Raw genomic sequence first — 14866 nt, forward strand, 5'->3', positions numbered from 1 at the left:
GCTACAGCTATAGCTAGCACGTGCACTCACACTAGTGCTAGATGGGGGGGGAGGGAGCGTGTGTGTGCGTGCGCGTGTGTGTGCGTGTGTGTGTGTGCGTGTGCACATATGCACATATATATATTTTTATATCCACATATGTTCAGTTTATGCAGAGACACACACACACACACACCCACACACACACCCACCACACACACACATATGCCCCCCCCCCCCCCCCCGGGCACGTGAGCTCTGCGTTTCTATAGAGACACCTGTAAGAGCCAGAGGGTGGGAAACATGGACCCCCCCCCCCCCCCAAAAAAAACACCCTCGTGTTTCCTCGGGCCCATCGACGTCCATCAACACCTTCCCCCCCCCCCGGGGGCGGGGCCCGGACGCCTGGGCCCCTCGCGCTCTGGGCTGGGCGCTGCCCTTTGCCCGGACACGTCCCTGCGCGGGGCGGGATCTGCTCCCGGGCGCCTGGGCCCCTCCCGGACGCCTGGGCCCGGCTCGGCAGCACCAGGAAGTCACCGGCACCGGCCCCCCCCCCCCCCCCCGGCCCCTCTCGAGCCCCCCCCCCAATGGCCGGGGAGGAGCCGCCGCGACCCGCCGAGACCGGTGAGTGGGTGGGTGGGTGTTTCCATGGCTGGCTCCCCACCCCCCCCCGGACATCTGACACCCCCCATCTGCCCCCAGGGCCCCCCGAGGACACGGAGCCGGAGCCCCCCCGGGACGCGGGGTTGGAGCCAGGATGCCCCAAGGACGCGGGATCGGAGCAGAGACGCTGCGAGGACGCTGAGCCGGAGCTGGAGCCGGGACCCCCCCGGGACACAGAGGCAGCGCTGGAGCCTCCCCGGGACGCAGGGTTGGAGCCGGAGCCCCCCCAGGACACGGGCTTGGAGCCGGAGCCGCCCCCCTGCCGCTGGTTCCTGGAGGGCCGGTGCCGGTTTGGGGCCCGGTGCCGCCACCCCCATCCCGGAGCCCCCCGGGAGCAGCCGCCGGCCGGAGCCGGAGCCGGAGCCGGAGCCGGAGCCAGAGCCGGAGCCGAGGCCGGAGCCGGAGCCGAGGCCGGAGCCAGAGCCGAGGCCGGGACCGGGAAGCGGCGTCTGCGCCCGGCGGGCGACGTCCTGGCGCGGCTGCGCTGGGACCCGCGGCTGGACCCGGCGCTGGCGGCCGTGGGCTACTGGGACCGGTTCCGGGGGCTGCTGGAGCGGCCGCTGGGCGACTTCTTCTGGGGGCCCCTGGCCGACGCCGGCCCCGGGGAGCTGGGGGTGCCGCTGCACCGCGTCCGCTACGTGGCCTACGGTGGCCAACGCCTCTGGGACCGCGACGCCCGCCGCGACCACGTCTTCGGCTCCGACGGCAGCGGCCGCACCGTCCTCGACGTCCTGCGCGAGGCGGGGGAGGCGCCGGACGCCAGGGCCCCCCCGGACGCCCCCCGGCCCTGAGCGCGGCCCCCCCCGCGCACACACGCCGCAGCCGGCTCGTTGTTTTTGGTTTATTATCATCGTTTTTTTTTTTCTTTTTTTTTTTTTTCCTCTTTTTTCTGTTCAAAAAAAGGGGGGAATCAGTTAAAAAGCCGCGGCTGCGGCGGCCGGGGAGCGAGGCGGGGCCTGGCCCGGCGGGGGCCAGGCCGGGCGATACAGCACGGCCCCGTCCGGGGGGGGGGAACCAGGGAAAGAAACCAAAAGGGGGGAGGAGGAGGGGGGGTCGGCGAGGGGGGGGAAGAAAAACGTGTCGTTTTTTTTTTACCTGCAAAGAAACCGGAGGGAGGAGGAAGCGGTGCAGACGGGAGGGGGGAGGGAGGGGGGGGAAATAAATTAAATACGAACCAAAAAAATAAAATTTGAGCGTCAAAACAAAGAGAGAGATAGAGGCGGTGGCGGGGGCGGCGCGGCCGCTGGCGCAGGCTGAGCGCGGCGAGTCGGGGGCCGCGGGGGGGCGGGCGGCGTCCGGGGGGGCTGGGCCGGCGGTCGGGGCCTGGCGCCACCTCGGCAGCAGGAAGGAGAGAGAGAGAAACTGAGACAAGGGTTAGTGGGCGCCGGGGGGGGGCAGGCGGCCCCCCCCCGGGCTCGTCCCCCCCCGCCGGCGGGCGGTCGGTCGGCGAACGGCGTCGGCGAACGGCTGCGGCGCCCCCCCCCCGTCCCCCCCCCCGCGACGGGCCGAACGGCGGGGCCGGGGCGACGGCGGTGCCCCCCCGCCCCGATCCCGACCCCCCCCCCCCGAATCCCGGCAGCTCCGGGCGCGGCCGAGGCCGGATCCTGACGGGAGAAAGAGACGGAAAGAGAAGGGTTAGGGCGGCCCGGGGGGCTGCGGCGCGGCCGGGCCGACGGGGGGGCTGTGCGGCGCCCCGGGGGGGGCGGGGGGGCGGCCGGGCGGGCGCTTAGAAGGTGGCCAAGACCGCTAAGCTCTGCTTGCAGTCAATCTTGGTGGCGTCGGGCCCCGTGTAAGAGAGCGGGAGAGCGGCCAGGAAAAGCCGACAGCTCTGCTCGGACTCAAAGGCCAGCTCTGCCCGGACGAAGGAGGTTGGGAGCCCCGGGCGGAAACTGGAGGAGAGAAACAGATAAAAAACACAACGAAAACGTGGGGAAAAGGGAAGAGGCAGGAGCGCGGCGGAGAGACGCCCGGCGCGGAGCCGCGCCGCCCCCCCCCGACCCCCCCGCCGCCCCGCCGCCCCCCGCCCGCCACCGCCCCCCCCTCCGCCGTGGCACTTACCTGCGGCGCCGCGCAGCTCCGGCCGCCCCCCGCCCCCCCCGCGCCCCCGGCGCCCCCCCCCCGCCCGGGCCGGCGGCCGGGGGGGCCACTCTAGCCCGCGGGCGCCGCCGGCGGCCTCACATACGTTTTGATCATGGCCCTGAGGGCGGCCCTGCGCTCCCGCTCGGCGAACTTGTCGATGAGGTAGCCGGACATGGCGGGCGCCTGGCGGTAGAGGCGGAAGAAGCGGTGGTAGTTGGAGAGGGCCCAGGCCGCCCGCAGCGCCAGGGCGTGCGCCACGCACGGGTCCGCCTTCAGCTCCTTCGTCAGGTACGCCAGCTCCGTGGTGATGTCTGCGGGGACGGGGGGGACACGGGGGCCGCTCAGCCGAGGCCCCAGCGCGGGGACGGCCACCGAAGCCCCCGGCGCGCCGAGGCCTCCGCAGCGCCCGGGGTCCTCCCGCCCGCCTTGCGCAGGGGCGCTCTGGCCCCTCAACGTGGCGTCTTTATGGTTCAGCCCCTAAGGGACGCACAGGGACGGCCACCAAAGCCCCCTCCTGCCATGGAGGACGTGTGGGGACGGCCACCAAAGCCCCCAGCACGCCAAGGCCTCCGCAGCACCCAGGGTCCTCCCACCTGCCTTGTGCGGGGGCACTCTGGCCCCTCAATGTGGCGTCTTTATGGTCGTGGCCCATGCGGGACACATGGAGACGGCCACCAAACCCCTCGTGCCGTGGGGGACATGTGGGGACAGCCACCAAAGCCCCCGGCACGCCAAGGCCTCTGCAGTGCCCAGGGTCCTCCCGCCCGCCTTGTGCAGGGCGCTCTGGCCCCTCAACGCGGCATCTTTATGGTCATGGCCATGGGGGATGCGTGGGGACGGCCAACAAACGCCCTCATGCCATGGGGGATGTACGGGGACTTCCTCCCCCCAGTACGCCAAGTCCTCCGCAGCGCCCAGGGTCCTCCCGCCTGCCTTGTGCGGGGCGCTCTGGCCCCTCAACGCGGCATCTTTATGGTCACGGCCCGTGGGGGTCAGGGGAGCCCCCACGTCGCATCGCGTCCCCCCCCGCCGGTGGCCCCGGTGCTGCTCACCGCCCGAGTTCTTGGTGAACATGTAGTAGAGGATGCGGTAGGCAGTGAACTCGCCCACGTTGCCCGGCAGGTTCTCGGCGTAGAGCGACTTGAGCTGCGTCTGGCACTGGTTGAACTCCTCGTGGTCCCCCTGCGCGGTGACGCGGGGGCCCGTCAGAGACCCAGGAGTCCCGGCGGCCCCCCCCGAGTCGCGTCGCCTGCCCCAGACCCACCTTCTCCAGCGCGATGCGGGCGTGCGTCTCGTACACCTCCACCGTGAACTCCGTGCGGACGCCCTGCACCTGCGGCGGGACGCGGGCCGTGAGCGCCGGCCGCTCCGGGGCCGCCGAGGGGCTCCCGGACCGGGAAAGGGGGCCGGAAAAGCGGCCGGAGCTCGGGGAGGGCGGGATTCCCCGGCGCTCACCGTGAGGTCCTGCCGGATGGACTTCATCTGCTCGCAGGCGAAGGCGTAGTCCTGCTTCTCCTTCCAGTGCGACTTCACCATGCACAGCGACTTCCGCAGCACCTGGGGGGGGGCGGCGGGGTCAGGCCGGGCCCCGGGGCGCCGCGCTGGGGGCCACGACGGGGACTCACCGGCACGGGGCGCACGGTGGAGGGGTCGGGGGCGCAGGTGAGGCGCAGGTAGTGCTTGGTGACGTCCTGGCAGGTGCCCAGGATCTGCAGCTCGTTCCAGTCGAGGCCCTCGGAGGCGGCGGCGTCGGCGCCGGCGAGCGGCAGCACCAGCGGCTCCGGCCGCAGCTTCTTGGCGTGGCCGTGCTGGAAGCGCGCCGCCCGCCGCTGCTTCTTGAACTCCTTCTCGGGGTCCTCGTAGTCCATGGCGTTGCGCTTGCGGTTGCGCTTCGAGGGGCCCTGGTCGTGCCTGCACGGGGAGGCGGCGGCGTGGCGGCGGGCCCAGGCGTCCCCGGGGCCCTGGTGTCCCTCCCGGGGCCCCCCCCGCCAAACGGGACGGATTGGGAGCGTTTTGGGTCGCGGAAGACCCCTTCCCGCCCCCCCCCGGGACCCGCCCCGCCCCGGGGAGCCCCGAAGGGGCCCCGGCGTCCGGGTACCTCTTGCCGCGCTGCATCCGCATGCGGCCGCGCTCCACGTGGCCCCCGCGGCCCCGGTTCTTCTGGGCGGCCCGGCGGGGGCCCAGGCGGGCCTCGCCGCCGGAGAAGGAACTCTCCGAGTCCGAGTGGGAGTCGCTGCGGGGACAAAGGCGGGCGGTGAGGCCGAGCGGGCGCCGTGGGGCGGGCGCCGTGGGGCGGCCCCTTACCTGCGGCGGAAGTGCCGCCCGGGCGAGCGGGAGGAGGAGCGGGAGCGGGAGCGGGAGCCAGCGCTGGAGGACGAGCTGTTCTCCTTCATGAAGACGTTGCGGTTGCCGAACTTGGTGGGGAAGCCGTTGCCGCGGGCCCGGCCGGCGCCGCGCTGGGGCTGGGGGCCCGGCGCCGCCCCCCCGCCGGTGCCGCCGCCCCCCCCGCCGCGCTGGGGCTGGGCCGGGGGCTGGGGCAGGCCGGGGGGGGCCGGGGCCGGGCGCAGCGCTGCCGCCTCCCACCGCTTCTTCTTGGGGCTCTCGGCGACGCCGTCGCGGCCCAGCCTGCGGGAGAGGCGCGGTGAGGCGCGCCGGGGCGGGGGGGAGCGCGGCACGGCACGGCACGGCACGGCGCGGCGCGGCGCGGCCCCCCCGGGCCCCCCCTCACCCCGGCAGCGGCTCGCGGCTCCAGTCGATGGTGTAGGCGGTGCCGTCCTGCAGCCGCGCCTGCAGCACCTCCTTGAGCAGCTTCTCGGTGCGGTCCTTGTCCTCCTCCGACTCGCAGGCGGTGAAGCAGCGCTGCACGTACTCCTTCATGTCCTGCGGCCAGTCCTCCGGCTTCCCCGCCGAGCTGCGGCCCCGCGTCAGCGCCAGGAGGGCCAGGGGGAGGAAGGCGAGGAGGAGGAGGAGGGCGAGGAAGAGGAGGGCGAGGGTGAGGAAGAGGAGGGCGAAGGTGAGGAAGAGGAGGGCGAGGGCGATGAGGAGGAGGAGGGCGAGGATGAGGGCAAGGAGGAGGAGGACGAAGGCGACGAGGAGGAGGAGGACGAAGGCGACGAGGAGGAGGAGGACGAAGGCGACGAGGAGGAGGAGGACGAAGGCGACGAGGAGGAGGAGGGCGAGGATGAGGGTGAGGAGGAGGAGGACGAAGGCGACGAGGAGGAGGAGGGCGAGGATGAGGGCAAGGAGGAGGAGGACGAAGGCCAGGAGGAGGAGGACGAAGGCGAGGAGGACGAGGGCGAGGAGGGCAAGGAGGAGGAGGGCGAGGAGGAGGAGGGCGAGGAGGAGGAGGGCGAGGAGGAGGAGGGCGAGGAGGAGGAGGAAGGCGAGGACAAGGGCGAGGAGGAGGAGGACGAGGAGAATGAGGACGAAGGCGAGGAGGATGAGGAGGGTGAGGGCGATGAGGGCGAGGGTGACGAGGAGGAGGAGGGCGAGAGCGAGGATGAAGGCGAGGAAGAGGAGGAGCAACACAAGGAGAACGAGGAGGAGCGCAAGAAGGACGAGGATGAGGACGAGGAGGAAGGCGAGGAGGAAGAGGAGGAGGAGGAAGAGTGTGAGGAGCATGAGGATGATGAGGAGGGGGAGGACGAGAAGCGTGAGAATGAGGAGGACGAGGAGGACGAGGAGGAGCGCGAGGAGGACGAGGTGGAGGATGAGGAGGGGGACGAGGCCGAGGGCCCCGCTGGCGGGGGGGCGGGGGGGGGGCGGCTCACCCGTGCGCGTGGTGCTTCTCGGTGCCCGGCTGCGGGCCGAAGGCGCCGTGCTGCTCAGCGCCGCCGAAGCTCTGGCTCGTCAGCACGAACGGCCGTTTCGGGAGGCTGAACTTGAGGCCGCCGGCGCCGGGGGCTTCTGCGGGGGGCGAAGGGGGGGTGAGAGCCTGGCCGCGGGGGCGGGGGGCGGGTCGCCATCGCCAGCCCCACGGCCGGGTCCCGGGGGGGTCGGGGGGCTCACGTTTCATGCGGTTCCAGAGCTGCTGCCCCTTCTTGGGCTTGGGGCTGGGCCCCTCGGCGTAGGTGTGGGGGGCGTAGGCGGCCCCAGCCCCCCCGGCCCCCCCCGTGGGCGGCGGCAGCGGGCCGGCCGGGGCCCCCGGCGCGGGGGGGTGGCCGCCGTGGGGCGGGGGGGGCTGCGGCGGGGCGGCGGGGGGCAGCTGGGGCTGGGGGCTGGGGTAGGGCAGGGCCTCATCCAGGCCGGGCACCGGCGGCTGCTGCGGGGGGAGAGAGAGAGAGACGCGCTCAGGACGGGGCCCAGGCGTCCGGGGGGGGGCCCAGGCGTCCGGGGAGGGGGCCCAGGCGTCCGGGGCCTCACCTGGCTGAGGCTGCTCTGCTGCCCGGGCGCCGGCGGCTGCTGGGGGGCCGAGGACGAGTAGCCGCCGGCCACGCCGTACTGCCCCGGCGAGTTGTAGCCCGAGTAGACGTTCTGCGGAGACGGCGGCGGTGCTGGGGGGGGGCCGGGCCGGCCCGGGGGTCGACGGTGCCCCCCCCTTGGGCGTTCGGGGCGAAGCCCCCCCATTTTGGCTCTTCGGACCCATTTCCCACAGCCTGGGGGACCTCTCTGACCCCCCTCATTGGGCGTTCGGGGTGAAAACCCCCCCATTCTGGCTCTTTGGACCCATTTCCCGCAGCCTGGGGGACCCCACTGACACCCCCCCTTGGGCATTTGGGGCGAAAACCCCCCATTTTGGCTCTTCAGACCTGATTCTCGCGGGCTGGGGGATCCCCACAGACCTCCCCCCAGGTGTTTGGGGCTAAAACCCCCCATTTTGGCTCTTCGGACCCGTTTCCCACAGGCTGGGGGACCCCACAGACCCCCCCCCTTGGGCGTTTGGGGCTAAACCCCCCCATTCCAGGTCCCCAGCCCTGCTCCCCCCAGGCTCAGCCACAGCTCGGGGACCCCCACGGCACAGGCAGCTGCCCGGAGACCCCCCCTCCTTAGGCATTTGGGGCGAAAACCCCCCATTTTGGCTCTTTAGACCCCTTTCTTGGAGGTTTAACCCTGGCGGGGGGGCCCCCAGAGCACTGAGAGGGGCTTAAAGCTCCCCCCGTCGCATATTTGGGGCTAAAACCCCCCATTTTGGCTCTTCAGACCCCTTTCTCACAGGCTCAACCCCAGCTGGGGGGGGCCCACAGCACAGAGAGCTGCTTAAAGCCCCCCCGTCGCGTATTTGGGGCTAAACCCCCCCGTTTTGGCTCCTGGGGACAGTTTCTCGGAGGCTGGACGGGCACCAGGGGGCTGGGCATCGCCGGGGGGCCGCGGGGGGGGTCCGGGGGGGCCGCGGCGCACTCACCATGGGGTAGTAGTAGCCGTAGGGGTAGCTGTAGCCGTAGGGCTGGTACCACTGGTAGTACTGCTGCGGCGGCAGGGCGCCGGGGTCGCCGGGCTGCGGGGCGTACTGCGGGGCGGGGGGGGGGTCAGGGCCGTGCCGGGGGGGCCGCGGGGTGGGGGGCGGCCCCCCCAGGGTGGTGGGCGGGGGGGGGGCTCACCGGGGGGGCGCTGCCGGCGCTCTTGGCGGAGGCGGCGGCTCCCTTGCTGATGCTGGCCAGGGCCTGCCGGGCCTTCTCCCACTCGGGGTTCTCGTGGGGGGGGGCCTCCAGGCCGTTCTCCCGGGCGCCGCCGCCGCCCCCCAGGCTGTACTGCGGCGCCCTGCGGGGGGGGGGGGGGCGTCAGGCGGCGGCGGGGGGGGGAACGGCGGACCCCGGGCCCGGGGCGGGGGGGCAGGACGGGGTGTGCCCCCGCCCCAGGCTGCGTCTGGTCCCTTCCTGCCCCGCAAACAGCCCCCCCAGGTGACACCCCCCCCCCCAAAAGGGCCTAGAGGCTCTGGGGGGGGGGGGGCGGGGACCCCAAATACCCCCCCAAATACCCTGGTTTAACGCCCCCTCTCAAGGACTGCTCCAGTTCTACCCCCCCCAAATACCCCGTTTCCCCCCCCTCAGGGCAGCCCCGGTTCCCCCCTCCCGCCTCCAAATACTGTAGTTTAACCCCCCCCCAAATACTCCGGTTCTCCCCCCGCAGGGGATGCCCCGGTTCTGGACCCCCCCCCCCAGGGGCAGCCGGGTTCTGCCCCCCCCAATACCCCGGTTTTACCCCCCGGGTCTCCCCCCCCCCGCCCGGGAGTAGCCCCAGTTCCCTCCCCCCCCAATAACGTGGTTTTACACCCCCCCCAAATACCCCAGTCCCCCCCCGGGGCCGCCCCGGTTCCCCCCCCAATACCGTGGTTTAACCCCCCCCGAACGCCCCGGGCCCCCCCCGGGGCCGCCGCGGCCCCCCGGGGCTCTCACCACTCCGGGGCCCGCTGGTCGCCGATGTTGGTGGCCATGGCGAGCCCGGCGGGGGCGGGGGGGGGTCCGGCCCCGGGCGGGGGGTTCCGGCCCCGCCGGGGCGGTTCAGGCCTCCCCTGCCGGGCCGAGGCGACGACGGCCTCGCCGCGCCCCGCCGCCACCAGCCCCGGGGCCGGCCGGGCTCCCGCCGGGCCCCCGGGGCCTCCTGCCGCCGCCCGCTGCGGCGCTGCGCGGGGCCGTCACGCGCCGCCCGGCCCCACTCCGGCTCCCGGTCCCCCGCCGCCGCCCCGCCGCTGCCCCCGGCTCGGTCGCGCCCGCCTCAGGCTCGCGGCGGCACCGGCGGCTCTCGCGCGCTCCCAAGATGGCGGCGCCGCCCGCTCCGACACTTCCTCCTTCGCCTCGCGCCTCCACTTCCGGCCGCGGGCCGCCGTCGTCTTCCGGTGACGTCACGGGCGCAGGCGCCGTGGCTGCGCGGGCGGGGCGGAGGTGGGGGGGAGCCCCGCGGGCGGACCAATGGGGAGGCGAGATTGGGGAAGGGGCGTGGCCAAAGGGCCTAGGGGGCGGGTCTAAAGCATCGAGCCAATAGAAGGGGACGGCGGTGAGGGAGGGACTTGAAACAGAGCCGGCCAATGGGAGCGAGGAAGGCCGCAGAGCGTAGCCAGAGGCAGTGGGGGGGAACGGTGGCCCGCAGAGGACAATCCCCTCCCAAAGCGCAACCGAAATTGAAACGGGGGGGCAGAGCGCCCGCCCCGGACGCCTGGGCCCCTAGGGGGGCAGCCTGTGCTCGGGGGCGGGGGGGGGCGGTCCCGTCCCGCCCAGCAGCCTGGGGAAGGGCAGAGTTCAGGGGTGGCGGTTTCGGGGCCCCTCAAAGACAGGGCTGAGTTCAGGGGTGGTGGTTTCAGGGCCCCCCCATACGGGCAGAGTTAAGGGGCGGCGGTTTTGGGGCCCCCCCCCCCAGTGAAAGACAGAGTTAAACAACGGTTTCGGGCCCCCCCCAGGGAAAGGCAGCGATAAGGGGCGGAAGTTTCCTGTCCCCGAGTTCAGGGGTGCTGGTTTCGGGGCCCCCCGAGGAAGGGCAGAGATAAGAGGCGGCGGTTTCGCCCCCCCGGGGGGGGGGCGAGCGCAGGGCAGCGGTTTCGGGGGGGCCCGGCCCGGCCCAGCCCTTCCTCTTCCTCTTCTGGTGACTTCTGCAATCGCTGGGGCAGCGGGTGCCAGGACGCCATGGGCACGGGGCTCCCCCTCCTCCTGCTCCTCCTCGGTGCGGGGCCGGGGGCGGCCGGGGGCGTTTGGGGACATTTGGGGACGTTTGGGGACGTTTGGGGACGTTTGGGGTTGGGGGCGTTGGGGGATTGGGGGTGTTCGGGGATGGGGTGGGGGCTGAGGACGGCTCCGTGTTGGGGACATTTGGGGACGTTTGGGGTTGGGGAGCTGGGGGTGTTTGGGGACATTCAGGGACATTTGGGGAGGGGTTTGGGGGACATTTGGGGACAGGGTTTGGGGAGGTTTGGGGACATTCAGGGATGGTGTTTTGGGACGTTTGGGGACAGGGTTTGGGGACATTTGGGGATGGAGGTTGGGGAGGTTTGGGGACAGGGTTTGGGGACCTTTGGGGACATTCAGGGACAGGGTTTGGGGAGGTTTGGGGACATATGGGGACAGGGTTTGGGGACGTTTGGGGTTGGGGACGCTGGGGACGTGGGGACATGGGGACAGGGCGTCCGCGGGTGGCCCACGGGCTCCGTCTCTCGCAGGCTGCTTCGTGGCGGGGTCGTGCGGGGCCACGGACTGTGAGTACCCGGGGGGACACGGGGGGGACACGGGGACACCGTGGGGACATGTGGGGGGGGATGAAGGCTCAGACCCTGCCCGTGTCCCTGTGTCCCCACAGGTGGGGCCGACGTGGTCCCTGTCCCATGACCTGGGGTCCCATCTGTGGGTCCTGTGTCCCTGTGTCCCCATATTCCCACGCGTGGGGCTGACGCCATCCCTGTCCTTTATCCCTGTGTCCCCTGATCCCCTGATCCCCAGGGCCCTCGTGTCCTTGTGTCCCCGTGTCCCTGGGGCTGATGCTGTCCCTGCCCTGTGTCCCCATCTCCAAGCCATCATGTCCCCACGTCCCCACGCATGGGGCTGACGCGCTCCCTGTCCCCGTCCCCACGTCCCTGGGGCTGATCCTGTCCCCATGTCCCCACGTCCCCACATCCCCAGGGTGGATGCTGTCCCTGTCCCCAAAGCCCCGGAGCTGACGCTGTCCCTGTCCCCCATCCCTGTCCCCAAAGCCCCGGGGCTGATGCTGTCCCCATGTCCCCCCGCAGCCCCGTCCCTGGGTCTGACACTGTCCCCGTGTCCCCGCGTGTCCCCGCAGCCCCGTCCCCGTCCCCGTCCCTGAAGCCGGAGGCGGGGGCCTGGCTGCCGTCCGCGGTGTCGCTGAGCTGCCGCGGCGCCTGGAGCCACTTCCTGCTGCTGCGCGACGGCCGCCCCGACCCCGGCAGCGAGCACATGGCCACCAGCACCAGCGGCCTCGTCTTCTTCACCCCCCGCGCCGGCGGCAACTTCACCTGCCGCGGCGGCGACGGCAACGGCAACGTCACCTCCGCCCCCAGCAACACCGTGCTCCTGCTGGACACCGGTGCGGGGACGGGGACACGCCGCGGGGACGTGGCTTGGGGACGGGGAGGTGGCCAGGAGGTCGGGGACACCCCAGGGGTGGGATTGGGGACAGTCTAGAGAGGCTGGGGACAATCTGGAGGATTTGGGGACAATCCGGGGGTGGGATTGGGGACAGTCTGGAGGATTTGGGGACAGTAAGAAGCAGGTGGAGACAACGAGGTGTCTGGGAGGTCGGGAAGACCCCAAAGAATGGATTGGGGACAATCCAGGGGCGAGATTGGGGACAGGCCGGAGGATTTGGGGACACTGAAAAGCAGTTGGGGACAACGAGGTGTCTGGGAGGCCAGGAAGACCCCGGGGGTGGGACTGGGGACAATCCAGAGAGGTTGGGGACAGTCCGGAGGATTTGGGGACAGTAAGCAGCAGCTGGGGCCAGGGACAATCCAGGGGATGGATTGGGGACAGTCGGGAGAGGTTGGGACAACCGGGGTGGCATTGGGGACAGTCGGGAGGCTTTGGGGACAGCCCGGAGGGCCCCCGTGACCCCCTGCCCCCCCCAGACCCCCGGCTGCCGCCGCCGCAGCTCTGGGTGGTGCCGGAGCCGCCGCAGCCGCCGCCGGAGCCGCCGCAGCCGCCGGTCCCAGCGCGGGTGGTCGAGGGCTCCCCCCTGGCCCTGGCCTGCCGCGGCCCCCCCGGCGCCCCCCCCGCCACCTTCCGGCTCTTCCGGGGGGGCCCCGGGGGGGCCGTGGGGGGGGGGCAGCGGGTGCCGGCCGGGGGCACCGCGCGCTTCACCCTGGGGCCCCTGAGCCTCCCCGACAACGGCTCCTACTACTGCACCTACAACCCCGGGGGGGCCGCCGGGGGGGCTCCCCCCCCAGCCCCCCCCAGGAGATCCACGTGGAAGGTGGGGGCCGGGGGGGGCCAAAGCTGAGGGGTTGGGGGGGGCCCAAATCAAGGAGGGGGCTGTGGGGGGGGGCAAATGCAGGGGGCCCCAAAAAAGGGAGGGGGCCTGGGGGGCCCAAAATGGGGGGGCCCCAAATCAGGGAGGGGTCCAGGGGGGCTCAAATCTGAGGGGCTGGGGGGGCCCCAAAAGGGGGAGGGGTCTGGGGGTGGGGGGCAAAAACAGGGAGGGGGCTGGGGGGGGGAATCCAGGGGGGCCAAACCTGGGGGGCCCCAAAGCAGGGGGTTGGGTGGGGGGGTCCCAGAAACCAGGGATGGGGGGGGGGGCATTTATGGGGGGGGTTTGGGGGTGCCCAAAATGTGGGGGCTGAGGGGGGGTCCCCAACGATGAAGGGGCAGCTGGGGGGGTCCCCAAATCTGGGGGGTTTTGGGGGGGCCCCCCATATCCATGGGGTTTGGGGGGGTCAGAGAGCAGAGCAGCTTGGGGGGGGTCCCCAAATGAAAGGAATGGGGGGGCCACAGACTGTTCCCCCCCCCAGGACCCCTCTACGGGGCAGGGGGGGTCTGTGAGCCCCTGCCCCACGGTGCCCCCCCCTTCCCCCCCCCAGTGGTGGAGCGCCCCCACCCCGGACGCCCCAACTGGCCGGGCTGCCGGCCCTGGGCTGCGGGGGGCTGAGCCCCCCCCACGTCCCGGACGCCTGGGCCCTCGCTCCCCGTCCCGGATGCCTGGGCCCACCTCCGCTCCGCCTCAATAAAGCAGCATCTCCCGGACGCCTGGGCCCAACGCCTGAGCCCCCCCGACCCCCCCCCCCCAAGCGAGACGCCGACCCCGGCGAATTGGAAAAATCGTTTAATTAGGGGGGGCGGGGGGGGGCACCTCCGCCGCCGTCCCACCGCGGGGGGGGGGGCCGGGGGGGGCTCGTCTTCGCCGCTACGAAACGCCACAGAGAGACGGGGGGGGGGCAGGGGGGGCGACGGAGGCGACCGCGACTACGTGAGAAACCAGCGCTGGAGCGGGGCGGGGTGGGGGGGCACGGGGGGGGGGCGCGCGGTGAAACCGAGCGGGAGGAGGAGAAACGGAAACGGAACCGGAACCGGGAGGGGGGGGGAGAACGTAAAAAGGGCGAGCGGGGGCGGGGGCGGCCCCCCCCGGCGCCCCCCCCCCCCCCCCGCCGCGCCCCCCGCCCGGCGGCTACCAGAAGTCGCGGCGGTGGTAGGAGTCGGGGTCGCAGTACTTGGTGACGACGACTCTGTTGGCGAATTTGCGGCCCGTCAGGCCCTGCATGGCCTTCTGGCAGTCGAAGACCGAGGTGAACTCCACGAAGATCTGCGGGGGGGCAAGGGGGGGTCAGGGAGCGGGCGGGGGGGGCCTCCGCGTCCCCGTCGCGCCTTGGGGAACCTCAGCGTCGTCCCTGTCCCCTCCCAGTGCCAATCCCGGGCTCCGGCCACCCTCCGTGTCCCCGTCGCGCCCAGGAGAACCCCAATGTCCCCACGTTGTCCCCAGCTCCACCACAGAGTCCGGGCCCCCTCCCCATGTCCCCCCCGGTGTCCCAGTGCCACCCTGATGTCCCCACATTGTCCCCAGCCCCACCGCGGCCACCACAGAGGCCAGGCCCCCTCCCCATGTCCCCCCAGGAACCCTGGTGTCCCGGTGTCCCTGTGCCACCCTGGAGAACCCCAATGTCCCCATGTCATCCCCGTCCCCACCACAGAGTCCAGGCCCCCTCCCCATGTCCCCCTGGTGTCCCTGTGCCACCCTGAAGCACCCTGATGTCCCCATGTTGACCCCAGCCCCACCGCGGCCCCCCCAGAGTCCAGGCCTTGTCCCCATGTCCCCCCAGGGAACCCTGGTGTCCCTGTGCCACCCTGGAGAACCCCAATGTCCCCGTGTTGTCCCCATCCCCACCGTAGCCCCCACAGAGTCCGTGCTCCCTCCCCACGTCCCCCCACACCCCCCGGCATCCCCATCCCCGTGCCACCCTGGAGCACCCCGATGTCCCCACGTTGTCCCCAGCCCCACCGCGGCCCCCCCGAGTCCGTGCCCCCTCCCCACGCCCCCCAGGAACCCCCGTGTCCCCGTGCCACCCTGCAGCACCGTGATGTCCCCATGTTGTCCCCAGCCCCACCGCGGCCCCCCCAGAGTCCGTGCCCCCTCCCCACGCCCCCCAGGAACCCCGGTGTCCCCGCGCCACCCTGGAGCACCCTGATGTCCCCACGTTGTCCCCAGCCCCACCGCGGCCCCCCCCGAGTCCGTGCCCCCTCCCCACGCCCCCCAGGAACCCCCGTGTCCCCGTGCCACCCTG

General features: G+C 72.6%; 4 protein-coding genes across 5 annotated transcripts in view; 2 read left to right on the plus strand and 2 right to left on the minus strand.

The window, feature by feature from the left end:
* The first annotated feature begins 365 nt into the window (after positions 1-365).
* Positions 366-1454, plus strand: LENG9 (leukocyte receptor cluster member 9). The gene is made up of 2 exons (XM_064503602.1): positions 366-603; positions 682-1454. Exons 1-2 carry the CDS (start codon positions 567-569, stop codon positions 1431-1433), a joined length of 789 nt encoding a protein of 262 aa, XP_064359672.1. The 5' UTR covers positions 366-566; the 3' UTR covers positions 1434-1454.
* A 15-nt stretch (positions 1455-1469) lies between these two features.
* LENG8 (leukocyte receptor cluster member 8) lies at positions 1470-9494 on the minus strand. The gene is made up of 15 exons (XM_064503593.1): positions 9054-9494; positions 8259-8418; positions 8063-8167; positions 7084-7194; positions 6730-6982; positions 6492-6627; positions 5450-5632; positions 5026-5346; positions 4820-4954; positions 4347-4632; positions 4177-4278; positions 3986-4054; positions 3774-3903; positions 2825-3032; positions 1470-2531 (listed from the first exon to the last, which is right to left on the minus strand). Exons 1-15 carry the CDS (start codon positions 9089-9091, stop codon positions 2369-2371), a joined length of 2400 nt encoding a protein of 799 aa, XP_064359663.1. The 5' UTR covers positions 9092-9494; the 3' UTR covers positions 1470-2368.
* Positions 9495-9694: 200 nt separating this feature from the next.
* On the plus strand, positions 9695-13334 carry LOC135325472 (basic proline-rich protein-like). 2 transcript variants are annotated; one of them, XM_064503575.1, is made up of 5 exons: positions 9695-10311; positions 10805-10839; positions 11424-11682; positions 12224-12567; positions 13172-13334. In XM_064503575.1, the coding sequence occupies exons 1-5, from the start codon at positions 10275-10277 to the stop codon at positions 13316-13318; spliced, it is 822 nt and encodes a 273-aa protein (XP_064359645.1). In that variant the 5' UTR covers positions 9695-10274; the 3' UTR covers positions 13319-13334. The 2 variants fall into 2 exon arrangements, with proteins under 2 accessions (XP_064359645.1, XP_064359644.1); XM_064503574.1 differs by having other exon boundaries at positions 9696-10311; positions 10805-10840; positions 11419-11682.
* Positions 13335-13397: 63 nt separating this feature from the next.
* Positions 13398-14866, minus strand: part of U2AF2 (U2 small nuclear RNA auxiliary factor 2) — a 7653-nt gene continuing 6184 nt past the window's right edge. Inside the window, exon 10 of the mRNA XM_064503609.1 lies at positions 13398-13890. Coding sequence (XP_064359679.1) covers positions 13756-13890 — 135 coding nt within the window. The 3' untranslated portion in view covers positions 13398-13755. The remainder of the gene's footprint in view (positions 13891-14866) is intronic.

This window comes from Dromaius novaehollandiae, chromosome 39 (assembly GCF_036370855.1).
Source record: "Dromaius novaehollandiae isolate bDroNov1 chromosome 39, bDroNov1.hap1, whole genome shotgun sequence".
NCBI classification, from domain to species: Eukaryota; Metazoa; Chordata; class Aves; order Casuariiformes; family Dromaiidae; genus Dromaius; species Dromaius novaehollandiae.

Bases quoted from the DNA above. Each gene is read 5' to 3' on its own strand.
- LENG9 (XM_064503602.1), top strand. From the start codon at position 567: ATGGCCGGGGAGGAGCCGCCGCGACCCGCCGAGACCG. The intron at 604-681 runs GTGAGTGGGTGG...ATCTGCCCCCAG, and splicing joins GCCGCGACCCGCCGAGACCG to GGCCCCCCGAGGACACGGAG.
- LENG8 (XM_064503593.1), bottom strand. From the start codon at position 9,091: ATGGCCACCAACATCGGCGACCAGCGGGCCCCGGAGTG. The intron at 5,633-6,491 runs GTGAGCCGCCCC...GCGGGGCCGCAG, and splicing joins GAGAAGCACCACGCGCACGG to CTCGGCGGGGAAGCCGGAGG. The intron at 4,055-4,176 runs GTGAGCGCCGGG...GTCCCGCCGCAG, and splicing joins CCATCCGGCAGGACCTCACG to GTGCAGGGCGTCCGCACGGA.
- LOC135325472 (XM_064503574.1), top strand. From the start codon at position 10,275: ATGGGCACGGGGCTCCCCCTCCTCCTGCTCCTCCTCG. The intron at 10,312-10,804 runs GTGCGGGGCCGG...CGTCTCTCGCAG, and splicing joins CCTCCTCCTGCTCCTCCTCG to GCTGCTTCGTGGCGGGGTCG. The intron at 10,841-11,418 runs GTGAGTACCCGG...GTGTCCCCGCAG, and splicing joins GTCGTGCGGGGCCACGGACT to CCCCGTCCCCGTCCCCGTCC.